The sequence below is a fragment of the Trichomycterus rosablanca genome, chromosome 8, assembly GCF_030014385.1.
Source record: "Trichomycterus rosablanca isolate fTriRos1 chromosome 8, fTriRos1.hap1, whole genome shotgun sequence".
In the NCBI taxonomy this organism is placed as follows: domain Eukaryota; kingdom Metazoa; phylum Chordata; class Actinopteri; order Siluriformes; family Trichomycteridae; genus Trichomycterus; species Trichomycterus rosablanca.
The window spans coordinates 33958177-33972483 of NC_085995.1; the positions used below are offsets into that span (position 1 = coordinate 33958177).

The window sequence follows — 14307 nt, forward strand, 5'->3', positions numbered from 1 at the left end:
GTGGACCAGCTGTTTTAAACTGTCCACAGATGAAAGTTAGTCTGAGAAAGTAATGTGTGTGTTGCCCTGTGAAGGGTCTTGCCATGCACCCAGTGTTTTCAGGAAATGCTGGACACATCACAACCCTTGTTCAAATATGATTTTTTTTTATCTGTACGTTAGGCTGATCAGTTTAAATGAGTCATTATTGCTGCTCAGGTGGCGCAGCGGTAAAAACACACGCTGGAACCAGAGCTGGGATCTCGAATACATCGTATTGAATCTCAGCTCTGCCTGCCGGCTAGGCTGAACGGCCACATGAACAACGATTGGCCTGTTGTTCTGATATGGGCGGGACTAAGCCAGATGGGGTCTCTCTCCCATGACTGGTGCAATTACGACGCTCGCTGATTAATGGTGCCTGCACAGAGATGAGAAAAGAGTGCTGTCAGGGTGTGCCGAAATCCATGTCTGATTTTTACTGGCCTGGTTCTGCTCTACAGACCCAGTTGACAGATAGGACAGCTGGCATCTTTGCACCAGTAACGTCTATTATTGGGTCTCTATTAGTGGAGGAGAAATATAGTGGGCATAGCGTGGTTCTCCGTACACATTAAAGCTCTCTTCAGGTTCCCTAAACTGTCTGGTGCAAGAGACACTGCAGCAGCTTTACATGTGTCAGAGGAGACAAGTGCTAGCTTGCACTGTCTGTGTCAGGCATGTGCTGGAGGACACAAGAGCAACATGAAGGAGTTTCTGCACATGCCCAGTTGTACAAATCTGAAATCTGAGGAAGCAGGTAACATGATTTCTTGAGAACGCTTTCAGCATGAGCTGCAGGAATCCGTTCCTGATTGGATCATTTGTGTGTGTAGATGCACTTAGTGTGAGGATGTGCAGAAGCTTTGCTTACATACCTGGCAAATGTCTTGGCCTGGAGCTGCTGCACAAACACCCGGGTGCCAGCCTGCACAGGTTTACTGCCATCATCCGGCTCTGTGTAGTCGTGCCTGTGCCAGTTGATCCTTTTCTTCACTGTCGGACAAAGGAATTTTAACGTCAGACCACAAATTAATTTGGCTGTACAAATACAATAAGGACAAACGACCCGTTCCATTCTTGGCATTGAACATAGACAGATTTTTCGGGCAGCATTAAAACTACCATCCCATTAGCGGTCACCAAAGCAGATTGTTCGTCTCATCCTGCCCTGTCCTGAACATCCTACCACCAGCATGGTGGTGAAACCTCCTCTTTGGCACCCTTCTCCTGTTAGAACTCTCCAGTCCGTGAAATTATATCTTATATGAAATCGGTCCATGGTGCAAAAAAAGGTTGAAGACCGCTGCTCTAATAAACCTGTTTTTAATCTTGTCCATCCTTGTCACTCCCAACTAGCATTAAAGCATCTTCATCCCTGCCACCCTCAGCTTCCTCTTCTGTCTTTTGGTCAGTGTCATCACCTTCAAGCCATACAACAAAGCAGCCTCACTACTGTGTTGTAAACTTTCCTTTTATTACAAATTCCTCCTGCCTTTCTACTTCACCCGCTCCACCCTGCCTGAACGCTCTTCTTCACCTCTTGACCACATTCTTTATTACTTTGTACAGGCAGCACAGTGGCTCAGTGGGTACCACTGTCGCCTCACAGCAAGAAGGTCATCTGCAAACATCATAATCCACAGAGTCTCCAGCCTAACCTTTTCTGTCAGCCTGTCCATCACCACTGCAAACATAAAAGGACTCAGAGCTGATCCTGGATGAAGCCTCACTTCCACTTTAAACCCAGACTAAGTTGTGGATAATTGGGGATGGGCTGGAGAGAAACCGTCGCGGATGTTATCAGAAGAAACAGACAGTTTGCGCTTGAGTAGAGTTGAGTTATGAGGGGCACTTCAGAGGAGCAGTTCAAAGGATCATAAACCCCTCGATCCTTCCTGCCCAACAAGAGTCGTTTTCAATCCCCATTTGATGATTACACTGTTTAATTAGCCTAATAATGTCTGCCTCCCAGGGGGCTGGGAAATCACTGGTGCTTAAATCAAAAAAGAGGAAATCAATAAAGCAGTCTGTAAGAGGGAGAGGAGAGAGAGGACTTACTCAGGGAGGATCCGTGTTGGCCCTCGCAGTTCGGGCAGTGATAAACGTCAATGTCCACCGCATGGTGTTCCTCCACTTGGACACAGCTGGAACACAGTAAAAACATTAACATTAAAGTGTGTGCGTGTTTCTCAATCCTATTTTGACTATTTTGCATATTATGACAACATCAATGCTTAAAGTAGCGACAGATACCAATACTGACATCGCCATAGTAACCAAACTGACCTACTGTTTCTGCGAAACATCAAAGATGTGATGATGGCTTGCTTAATGATACCTTATATTCTTTGTTCAAATGTATTGTCCGTGTCATGACCGTTAATACCAACCAAGGCGCTCTGGTGGCGCAGCAGTCTATTATGCTAGCCCATTACTTTGTTCGAATCTCAGCAGTGCTAATGGCCGGGTGTCTACAAAGATATGATTAGCTATGTCTTGGGTGGAAGGAGGGGGTTAGTTGGCGAATTCCTGCCATGGATTGGCGCACCGTCCATGGCATTCCTGTTCCATGATTTAAAACATGAACTGGCACAGCCTTCCTGACACAACCCTCTATTTTTTTTATCAGGGCTTGGGATCAGCACCGAGAGCACACTGAGAGCTCACAGTGGCTAGGCAGTTTGGCCACTCCCCAACAGACACAGCCAATCATATCTGTGTGGAGGTGAAGTGAAATAAAAGTTCATTTTCTGCAAGAAAATGCAAGAGATTTAAGCGTTTCCAGTGATTTAAAAACTCTATTTATTTGAAATAATCATCTAGCAGGACCTGTTTAATCTTCATCAGTTACCAAAACCTAATACATACTTTAAGTTAGCTAAGGGCTGAATGGATTCCTCATTTACGACCTGCAATTATGGCCACTGCTGGCACACACAAGGCATCCTGCGCAGACGGGGAATAATGGAGATCAGTGCATGACTCTTCATACTCAATACTAATCCCTGTGTGACCCACCTTGGGCAGGTGAGAAAATGCAATAGGCTACTACACATGTGTCAGAGGGGGGCGTGTTAGGTAGGCCCTCCTTGATCAGGGTTGGGGTCTGTAGCAGTTGAGGAGATACAACTGACTAATTGGACATTGACTTGTTTGAGGCAAAAAAGAAGAGAATGCAGAAATGGAATAATATATATTCTACTCTATCGCTGCTGTGTCTGATCCAGCACAGCACACACTAACACACCACCACCATGTCAGTGTCACTGCAGTGCTGAGAATGATCCACCACCTAAATAATACCTGCTCTGTTGTGATCCTGTGGGGGTCCCGACCATTGAAGAACAGGGTGAAAAGATATGCTACAGAGATATGCAGAGAAACAGATGGACAAGTCAGTAATTGTAGAACTACAAAGTGCTTCTATATGGTAAGTGGAGCTGATAAAATGAACAGTGAGTGTAGAAACAAGGAGGTGGTGTTTTGGACTGTGGGCGGTTGTACTGCTTCAAGATGAATTCCACTCATCACAAGGACTGTTGGGCATCTGACCACAACAACCATGACCAACGTCATTTTGACCACATGACCCCTCACAACGTGGTGGTGTGCAGAAGTGGCTCTCATCTATCCACCTAACCAACAGCAGAAAGGTCTCACTTGTGTGGGCTTGGTAAAAAGCAAAGGTTTTGTTCATTTGTACATAGCAAACTAACTTATAGCGGCTTGGGCGAGGCGGCATTTCTCAGTAGATCTCCAAGACTGGCTATTAAATTAGATGTGATATTTCAAACCATGCTGACAAAAGTACAGTGTTCATGGGTTTAGGAGATACATTAGCACAAATTGGGTGTAAAACAATACACACCAATGCACAGACCAGTGTGGTGTTACCAGCCACATTCTTTTCACCAGCTGGTAGTGGATTCTCACACACAAATTCCCCCACAACTAACACAACACCTCAGTCAGACAGCAAGACACATTTAAACCACATGACTGAGGAGAAACCAGGCATCTGACCACCCAGAACGTAGTGGCATACCTTACAAGGCCTGTGAATCATTAGTGAAATAAGAAATCTAGTGAATTTCTACAAATCCAGTGACATCACTGGTCCAGGCTTAGTTTTTGTTGGCTTTTTCTTATTAAGTACAAATGCATTTTTATCACCCATGTCAAAACAATCATGAACACGAGAGTTCCTTTTCAAACACGACAATATAATCTTGATGTGCAGATAGATGAAGGATTGGACAGTGACCTGGCAGTCACTTAGGACCAGTTGGGTCGGGTCTAGTTAATTAAAGCTATACAAACAGATATGCTCCAATCAGCACTCCAGATGTGCTGCTAAATTTGGGTCTTAACTCCAGGAAGAGGAAGTAGGGGGTGCAACATGAGGCACAACGGCGTCTGGGTAACAACAGTGTCGGCGGAATAGTAGTAGAAGTGTCCATATCAAAGCTTCAGAGCACCTCAACTTAGCCGGCAGTGTGTTTGTGAAAGAGCGAGACGGGCCGGGGGGTTTAGAAGTGGGGGGGAAGGTAAAGGACAGTCCATGATGCCTCTGAGAAGGGATGGGGGTGGGTGGTGCACTGACTTGTAAAGTCATAAAATTGCTGGTAGAGCTATAAACCTTAAACTGCAGTAAGAAAAGTGAGTTTTTTTTATTCTTTCCCTGATCTAATCGTTTTACTTTTACTGTGTAGAAGTGCCCACATCGGTGCGTTAAACCAGACCCGGTGTGAATGATGAGGCAGCACGTGCCGGTACAGATAGAAATCTGGCACCAGCTGAGGGATCGGAAGTGACTGCTCCACTCCCACATGAACGATCCCGTTCGGTCGACTTCCTCTATCAAAGTAAAACAACGAATAAAAAAACGACTCGCTGTGAGTTTTGACAGCCGGCCAAATCGTGCCCCCTCGCCTCCTCCCTGGACGGGCAGAGCGAACAAAGACTCACAGCCCTCATTGTTATGATGTAACGAGGAGAACGATGGGGAAGTGAGTCACCGGAACAGTTATGTCATACTGACCGTGATGTGCTGTTTCATGCTGGAAGAGAACGTAACAATCTGTGTTGCTAAAAGTGGAGCGCTGAGACAGAAAAAGTCTGGGACATTACGTGGGTCGTGGAGAGAACAGCTCACAGCGAGACAGGAGCTTTCACTGCTGAAAAACCGGCAGCACTGCTAATATGTTATAAGGTAATAACGGGTACACAAATACATTTTCCTAATAATACACACTGGTTGCAAAATATAACAATCTGTGACATTTAAAAAAAAATTTTTTTAATTTTGTTTATGCGTTTTCTGCCTTTTTTCTCCCTTTTAGCGCGTCCAATTGCCCAATTGCGTCATGCTTCCTCTCCACCAATGCCAATCCCTGCTCTGATTGAGAGGAACGAAGCTAACCCATGCCCCCTCCGACACGTGGGCAGCATGTCGTATGCATCTGGTCACCTACACTTTGACGAGTGCAGTGCAGCTCAGCACTGTGTATGGAGAGACACACCCCGACAGCACTTTTTTCCCCATCTCTGTGCAGGCGCCATCAATCAGCCAGCAGAGGTCTTAATTGCATTAATTATGAGAGACCCTATCCGGCTTAATATCCCACCCCTATCTAAACAACAGGCCCATCGTTGTTCATGTGGCTGCTCAGCCCAACCGGCAGGCAGAGCTGAGACTCGATACGATGTATTCGAGATCCCAGCTCTAGTTCCAGCGTGTGTTTTTACCGCAGCGCCACCTGAGCGGCCCAAATTGTGACTTTTTTTTTTTTTAATTGTGAAAGTTTATTTTAAATGGTATTGAACTATTTAGCTATTTAGTTTTTTTCAAACCAGTATGCTAGGAGGCAAATCTCAAATAGTTTCTCAAGTAATCTGGATTGACTGATTACACATGGTTCTGGTATTTTTTTTATGCATTTTACCCACAATCTGCTATTGGGGACATCGACGGTGCCCAAGGAGGGTGTTTGGGTGTATATTTGCCTGACACACACTCCCTCCGACGTGTATACAATCCAAACAATCCTTCTTCTTCACCCATACTTTGGTGGATTTCCGCGTGAGGTCGGCTTCGCGTACGGAGAGCCACCCACCGATCTCTGCACTTCTCCACTTTTTGTACAGGCACCCCGTGCAACCAAGGTCCTCACAGAGCACTGACAACTCCACCCCTTAGTCCGGTCTCAGACTGAAAGGCTGCTGTTTGGCATTAGCCAATTGTGCCTGCTAGAGGGTGCAGAGCCTGGAACCCGGGAGCTCAGAATCTCGGCGCTGGTGTGCTAGCTGATTATCCCACTGTGCCACGATTATGGTCATTTTTAATAACATCTCCATGTAAGATCAATAATTATTGACACCCCCTCCACCTTAAGCAGCTGCATATTTACTTTTAACTGCCACGTTCATCCCGACTTAATCAAATCAGAATCAATTTGGTCGATTTGGAAAGACCAGGTTCTCTCTCAGCTCAGGGAGTTTAAATACACAACAGAACAACATCACATTTGTTATTTGTTTTTTTGTAGGATGACGTTGACACTGGTGTTTTCAGGACGTTGCAGGGTGGCTTGCATCATCGCAGCGTTGCTGGTGCTGGGTAAGATCTCCAGCAGAGAGGATGATGCAACAGGCTCTGAAAGAGTGTCGGGCAAAAACAATGAAATTGGAAATGAGACTTAGCAGGAGACCGAGGCAGAGCAACAACAAATTCTACAACTGCATTAGAAACAGTGAGGCAACTTGAAACTTCAACCAATTCAATCCAAATGAATTTGGCTTTAAAATCTGAACATGGTTTGCACCTCATGACAACATAAGCAGTAGTGTTCAACTGCATGTTAGTTCATTAAATAGTAAAGAAATGGTAGCAATCATTTGAAAAGAACAGTTCCTGAATCCCCACCCCCACTCTTCATGCTGTTGATCTATATCCAGACTCTGCATGAAAAGATAAAGGCGTTAAAATAATCCTGTTGTTTCAGAGTTGCCGCATGAGGCATTAAATCTTGCCTGGTGATTGCATGAGCCTGCATTGCACTGCTATTGCATATGCTTTTGTCATGCAGATGTTGATGTTTTTTTGGCTTAGTTCCCACCCAAAGGTTTTCTAAGCTTTCGAACAATTTCACTTCCAAACACATAACACGCTGTTTCTACGGATGGTGCAAAACACAAACAAATCCCCGGCTGTTCGCCTCTGGCTCTTGGCTGTTCTCCTTTAAAGCCATTAAATCTTTAAGAAGTGTTCCTGTGTCTTGCAGGGAGAGGGTTCCAGCTTAAACATAATGGGGTCTGGCCTCCACATGCAGACGCCAGTCAAAAGGGGATAACAATGCCGCTTGAGTGACACGAGGGGAATCCTCTCTCCTGCCCAAACTTCCCAGCGCCCCACCGATTGTCCATCCTCTGACCTGCTTTTTTTTACAATCAAGAGCAGTGGGAAGTTCCTTTAGGAGACCTGGTGCATGGACGAGTCCAGGCAAAACAATTGAAGGATACGACCGGTTTTCCTAACGACGCCACCCTGGACAGGAGCCTGAGGCGCTGCAATCAGCAGCCCAAAAATTTCAGATGGCTTAAACTGTTGAACTTAGCTGCTGGGTTCAACACTGCCCATTACTAGTCACTTAGCATAGTGGTGGAAGGAGTGCTAGTACATGTTAGACACTGGGATATACACCGATCAGCCATAACATTAAAACCACCTCCTTGTTTCTACACACACTGTCCATGTTATCAGCTCCACTTACCATATAGAAGTACTTTGTAATTCTACAATTACTGACTGTAGTCCATTGGTTTCTCTGCATGCTTTGTTATCCCCCTTTCATGCTGTTGTTCAATGGTCAGGACCCCCACGGGACCACCACAGAGCAGGTATTATTTGGGTGGTGGATCATTCTCAGCACTGCAGTGACACTGACATGGTGGTGGTGTGTTAGTGTGTGTTGTGCTAGTATGAGTGGATCAGACACAGCAATGCTGCTGGAGTTTTTAAACACCTCACTGTCACTGCTGGACTGAGAATAGTCCACCAACCGAAAATATCCAGCCAACAGCGCCCCGTGGGCAGCGTCCTGTGACCACTGATGAAGGTCTAGAAGATGACCAACTCAAACAGCAGCAATAGATGAGACTTTACATCTACAAGGTGGACCGACTAGGTAGGAGTGTCTAATAGAGTGGACAGTGAGTGGACACGGTATTTAAGAACTCCAGCAGCGCTGCTGTGTCTGATCCACTCATTTCAGCACAACACACACTAACACACCACCACCATGTCAGTGTAACTTCAGGCTAAAAAAGTATGCAGAGAAACAGATGGACTACAGTCAGTAATTGTAGAACTACAAAGTGCTTCTATATGGTAAGTGAAGCTGATAAGACAGTGAGTGTAGAAACAAGGAGGTGGTCATAATGTTATGCCTGATCGGTGTATATCCTTCTAGACTAACACAGCCAACTAACCACATTGTTACAAGCTGAATGTGCCTGAGGATGTTTCCACTCATACTCATATGGAAAAGACACAATTAGGGTTTGATGGCGTTACATTAGTCTGTGCCTTTCACCCAGGGCAACAACAAAGCTCACGCAATATCTTCAAACAGATCAACATGACTGTTCCATTTACAAAACCACAAACAGGCAAGAGCAGCAGTAGAACAAAAGAGCTGGGCTAATCAGTGGGCGGGGATAGCTCAGGGGTTACAATACTGATCTAGTGATCAGAAAGTCACTAGTTCAGCTCCCACCATGCCACTGTTGGGCACTTGAACAGGCTCTTAAGCCTCAATATTTCTGCAACTGTACTGTTTCAGTGACTAAATGATTTTACGTAATTTAACTTTATAACATGGCCTCCTAATTCTGCATTAGTAATTCTAATTAAAAGTGTGTTTATATAAAAAAGAGCTTATTGCTGCTCAGGTGGAGAAAATAAAAACACACGCTAGCACACCAGAGCTGGAATTTTCGAATACATCGTATTGAATCTCAGCTCTGCCATACGGCTGGACTGAGCGGCCACATGAACAACGACTGGCCTGTTGTTCATACAGGGGTGGGGTATTAAGCCGAATAGGGACTCCTTGTAACTGATGCACTACGACCTCTGCTGGTTGATTAATGGCGCCTGCACAGAGGCGGGGAAATTGTGCGGATAAGGGTGTGTCTCTTCGTACACAAGGCTGATTCGCATATATGCACTCGCCTAGTGTGGGTGACAAAATGCAAACGGCTGCTGCCCACGTGTCGAAGGGGGCATGGGTTAGCATCGTTCTCCTCAAATCAGAGCAGGGGTCGGCATTAGTGGAGAGGAAGCATGATGCAATCAGGCAATTGGACGCTCCTTTTAAAACCACCTCTTTGTTTCTACACTCAATGTCTATTTTATCAGCTCCACTGACCATATAGAAGAACTTTGTAGTTCTACAATTACTGACTGTAGGCCATCTGTTTCTCTACATACTTGTTTAGCCTGCTTTCACCCTGTTCTTCAATGTTCAGGACCCCCACAGGACCACTACAGAGCAGGTATTATTTAGGTGGTGGCTTATTCTCAGCACTGCAGTGACACTGACATGGTGGTGGTGTGTTAGTGTGTGTTTTGCTGGTATGAGTGGATCAGACACAGCAGCGCTGCTGGAGTTTTAAAATATCGTGTCCACTCACTGTCCACTCTATTAGACACTCCTACCTAGTTGGTCCACCTTACAGATGTAAAGTCAGAGACGATCGATCTATTGCTGCTGTTTGAGTTGGTCATCTTGCTGCCCATGTGGCGCTGTTGGCTGGATACTTTTGGTTGGTGGACTTTTCTCAGTCCAGCAGTGAAAGTGAGGTGTTATCAGCGCTGCTGTGTGAGCCACTCATACCAGCACAACACACACTAACACACCACCACCATGTCAGTGTCACTGCAGTGCTGAGAATGATCCACCACCTAAATAATTATTGCTCTGTGGGGGTCCTGACCATTAAAGAACAGGGTTGAAGCAGGCTTAAAAAGTATGTAGAGAAACAGATAGACTGCAGTCAGTAATTGTAGAACTAAAAATGTGCTATGGTCCGTGGAGCTGATAAAATGGATAGTGAGTGTAGAAACAATATATATATATAGTACAATGTAATTCTTATTCTGCATATCCCAGCTTGTTTGGAAGCTGGGGTCAGAGTGCAGGGTCAGCCATTGTACGGCGGCTCTGGAGTCGAGAGGGTTAAGAGCCTGGCTCGAGGACCCAACAATGGCAGCATAGCAGAGCCGGGATTTAAACCGGCAATCTTACGATTGATAGCCCGAAGTGCTACCCACTACACTACCACTGTCCCTCTGAAAATCATCGAAATGCCAAAACCAAAACTTTGACAGCAACAAAATTAAAATAGATAATAACTATATACTATTTGTTGCCAGTCAGCATGTTGTTTCTACCTCCAGGATTGGTTGTTCTTAAGTCTGTCTTTACGAAGCTATAGGGAAAGCAACAGCATAATATCCTTCCACCAATGGGTCTTCTACAGATCCATCCAATAGTTCATCTCACGTGAGGAAAGAAGAAACGTGTCTCCATGGTGATGGCACGCACCAAGGCAGAATTTGCAGAATATCAGCTATAACTGTCTCTGCTTAGGATTCCTGAGCACATATCCACTGGTAAAATACCACACACGCTCCAGGGTGCTGCTGTCTAATGTTCTAATGTTTCACTACATCTTCTCATTGTTCAGGGAAAGTGATTGTGTTTGAATCCTTCTGTGACCTGCTGCATTTACAGTTAAAATCTGTAATTATGTATTTTTCCACCTTAGTACTTCCATTACAAGTCAGCTGTACTGTAACAAGTATCCTTGCATCATTTGTTTATCCTGCTTGCCAGGGTTTAGTGTACCTGAGACAAATGGATGAAGCAAAATACGCAGCAATATTGCTTTTGCGCTGGCAGTCCATTATTTCCAACACAGTGACACGGTGCTTATCTTGCTTCCGTAAGTGTCGTGCTATGTGTAGATTCACTGCTCTGACGCTCGGTTTTTACCACTTGTAGTTGCATTAAAAGTTCAATCCGATTGAACTTTGACCCAGTTTGCTGCTGACCTTTTCAAAGCGCCACCAATGAAAGAAACGTTTCATTCAACATTAAATCTAGCATGACGTTGTGAAAAAAAAAATGGCACAGAGCCGAGTGAGCTGTGAAATGTGGAGACCTGGTGGGCTTTTAGAATAGCAAGTTTCCTCGTTCTGGAATCACATTTACGGCTTTATAAATCTTCAACCTCCTTGTTTCTACACTCACTGTCCATTTTATCAGCGCCATTACCTATAGAAGCACTTCGTAGTTCTACAATTACTGACTGTAGTTCATCTGTTTCTCTGCATGCTTTGTTAGCCCCCTTTCACGCTGTTCTTCAATAGTCAGGACTCTTCCAGGACCACTACAGAGCAGGTATTATTTAGGTGGTGGATCATTCTCAGCACTGCAGTGACACTGACATGGTGGTTGTGTGTTAGTGTGTGTTGTGCTGGTATGAGCGGATCAGACACAGCAATGCTGATGGAGTTTTTAAACACCTCACTGTCACTGCTGGACTGAGAATAGTCCACCAACCGAAAATATCCAGCCAACAGCGCCCTGTGGGCAGCGTCCCGTGACCACTGATTAAGATCTCAAAGATGACCAACTCAAACAGCAGCAACAGATGAGCGATCGTCTCTGACTTTACATCTACAAGGTGGACCAACTAGGTAGAAGTGTCTAATAGAGTGGACAGTGAGTGGACACGGTATTTAAAGACTCCAGCAGTGCTGCTGTGTCTGATCCACTCATACCAGCACAACACACACTAACACACCACCATCATGTCAGTGTCACTGCAGTGCTGAGAATCATCCACCACCTAAATAATACCTGCTCTGTGGTGGTCCTGTGGGGGTCTTGACCATTTAGAACAGGGTAAAAGCAGGCTAAAAAGGTATGTAGAGAAACAGATGGACTACAGTCAGTAATTGTAGAACTACAAAGTGCTTCTATATGGTAAGTGGAGCTGATAAAATGGACAGTGAGTGTACGTAGAAACAAGGAGGTGGTTTTAATGTTATGGCTGATCAGTGTACTGTATATTTCATACAAAACCTTGGATTAGTGATTATTCTACATTATGCCACTTTAGAAGAGCCATAACTGGTCCTGTATTGTGGAAAGCTTCCTTTTCCCTGACCAATCACAGGCAGGTGTAGGCAGTTGTTGCTTTAGCATTTTAGCTGCCCTAAGAGCAGCAATTCCTAAACATGTGGTAGCTTGTTTGTCTTTTGGAGAAACCAAAAGTTGCCCTCAGCTTCCCAGAGAAAAAGAAAATGAAATGGGCAGAAATATTGGGTTGACAACAACCTCAGCAGGTAGCAGGTAAAGAACACACTCAATTAGACATGACCCATGTAAACTGTGGCCTGCATAAACACTTCACAGTCAAGAAGCGATCCTTGTTTCTAATGAGGCACAAAAATCGTACACAACTCACACCAGCAGCCGAGGTCACCGAGGTCCTCCACTCGGCGTTAAATACAAAGTTAAACAAAGGTGTATTGTTACTGTTGCCCCACAAAAAATTGTGAAATCTGAGTAAGTAGCCCAAGCAGAACCTGACAATGGCCTCACAAATCCATCCATCACCACCCTGCCCGGATCTGATACGAAGTGATGTATGGGTACTTCTACAGGTTAAATGCGGCTTTCTTAACGGAAGTCGGGAAGGAAATCGTCCACAACAAGAGCTCAGTCATCAGACAGCAGAGTAGCAGGAAGAATGGCATAATGAAAGAGGGCAGGAAAGATGAATCCCACTCATCCTGTGCCCAGACGCAGGCGGCCTGAAGCTGTTTACATTGCTTGGGGTAATGAGAATAGGAAGTGCCGCGAAGGAAGCTGGTCTCTACGACTTCAAACAGCCACGGTCAAGACCATCAGCAACCAGTAGCTTGAGACTTCCTTCCTTTCAGAGCAGCGTTCATGGCGTGCATGCACAAACTCAGTGAGTGGGGGAAATGTCAAATGTCTCACATTGTCGTGGGTTGAGAATGTGTACATTGTGAACCATGTGCTAGATTTCACTCAGTGGCTGGAACACAGTCAAACGCACAATCAAGTTTCAGTTCGCATTAAAATCACAACTGTTTGTATTTTGTTTTTTACTTTTTTCCTTTGACAAAAGATAAACTGTTTAAATACACCGATCAGCCATAACATTAAAATCACCTCCTGGTTTCTACACTCACTGTTCATTTTATCAGCTCCACTGACCATATAGAAGCACTTTGTAGTTCTACAATTACTGACTGTAATCAATCTGTTTCTCTACATACTTTTTTAGCCTGCTTTCACCCTGTTCTTCAATGGTCAGGACCCCCACAGGACCACCACAGAGCAGGTATTATTTAGGCGGTGGATCATTCTCAGCACTGCAGTGACACTGACATGGTGGTGGTGTGTTAGTGTGTGTTGTGCTGGTATGAGTGGATCAGACACAGCTGCGCTGCTGGAGTTTTCAAATACAGTGTCCACTCACTGTCCACTCTATTAGACACTCCTACCTAGTTGGTCCACCTTGTAGATGTAAAGTCAGAGACGATCGCTCATCTATTGCTGCTGTTTGAGTTGGTCATCTTCAAGACCTTCATCAGTGGTCACAGGACGCTGCCTACGGGGCACTGTTGGCTGGATATATTTTTGATTGGTGGACTATTCTCAGTCTAACACTCTCTGAGGTGTTTATAAACTCCATCAGCATTGCTGTGTCTTATCCACTATATTAGGATTTTAACATCATGTTTTACACTTTGGTTACATTCATGACAGGAACGGTAGTTACTCGTTACACAAGATTCATCAGTTCACAAGGTTATATCAAACACAGTCATGGACAATTTAGTGTCTCCAATTCACCTCACTTGCACGTCTTTGGACTGTGGGAGGAAACCGGAGCACCTGGAGTAAACCCACGCAGACACGAGGAGAACATGCAAACTCCACACAGAAAGGACCCGGATCGACCCACCTGGAGATCGAACGCAGGACCTTCTTGCTGTGAGGCGAGAGTGCTACCCACTTAGCCACCGTGCCGCCCCACCAAGTGTCTGTGCCGCCAGCATTAAGATAGAAAGAGTTACAATGTATTTTCACTTTTATCCAATTGATAAGTCATTTAGTCAAACATTTACAAGGCAAACATTCAGAAAACAGAATCAGTGTTATTTGAGGTACATCATAT

At 44.9% G+C, this 14307-nt stretch overlaps 1 protein-coding gene across 1 annotated transcript in view; it reads right to left on the reverse strand.

The window, feature by feature from the left end:
• The window catches only part of kdm7ab (lysine (K)-specific demethylase 7Ab), a 44143-nt gene that overhangs the window by 21421 nt on the left and 8415 nt on the right, over window positions 1-14307 (reverse strand). Inside the window, exons 2-3 of the mRNA XM_063000101.1 lie at window positions 2080-2165; window positions 897-1014 (exon numbers count right to left, since the gene is read on the reverse strand). Of these exons, the coding sequence (XP_062856171.1) occupies window positions 897-1014; window positions 2080-2165 (204 nt within the window). The remainder of the gene's footprint in view (window positions 1-896; window positions 1015-2079; window positions 2166-14307) is intronic.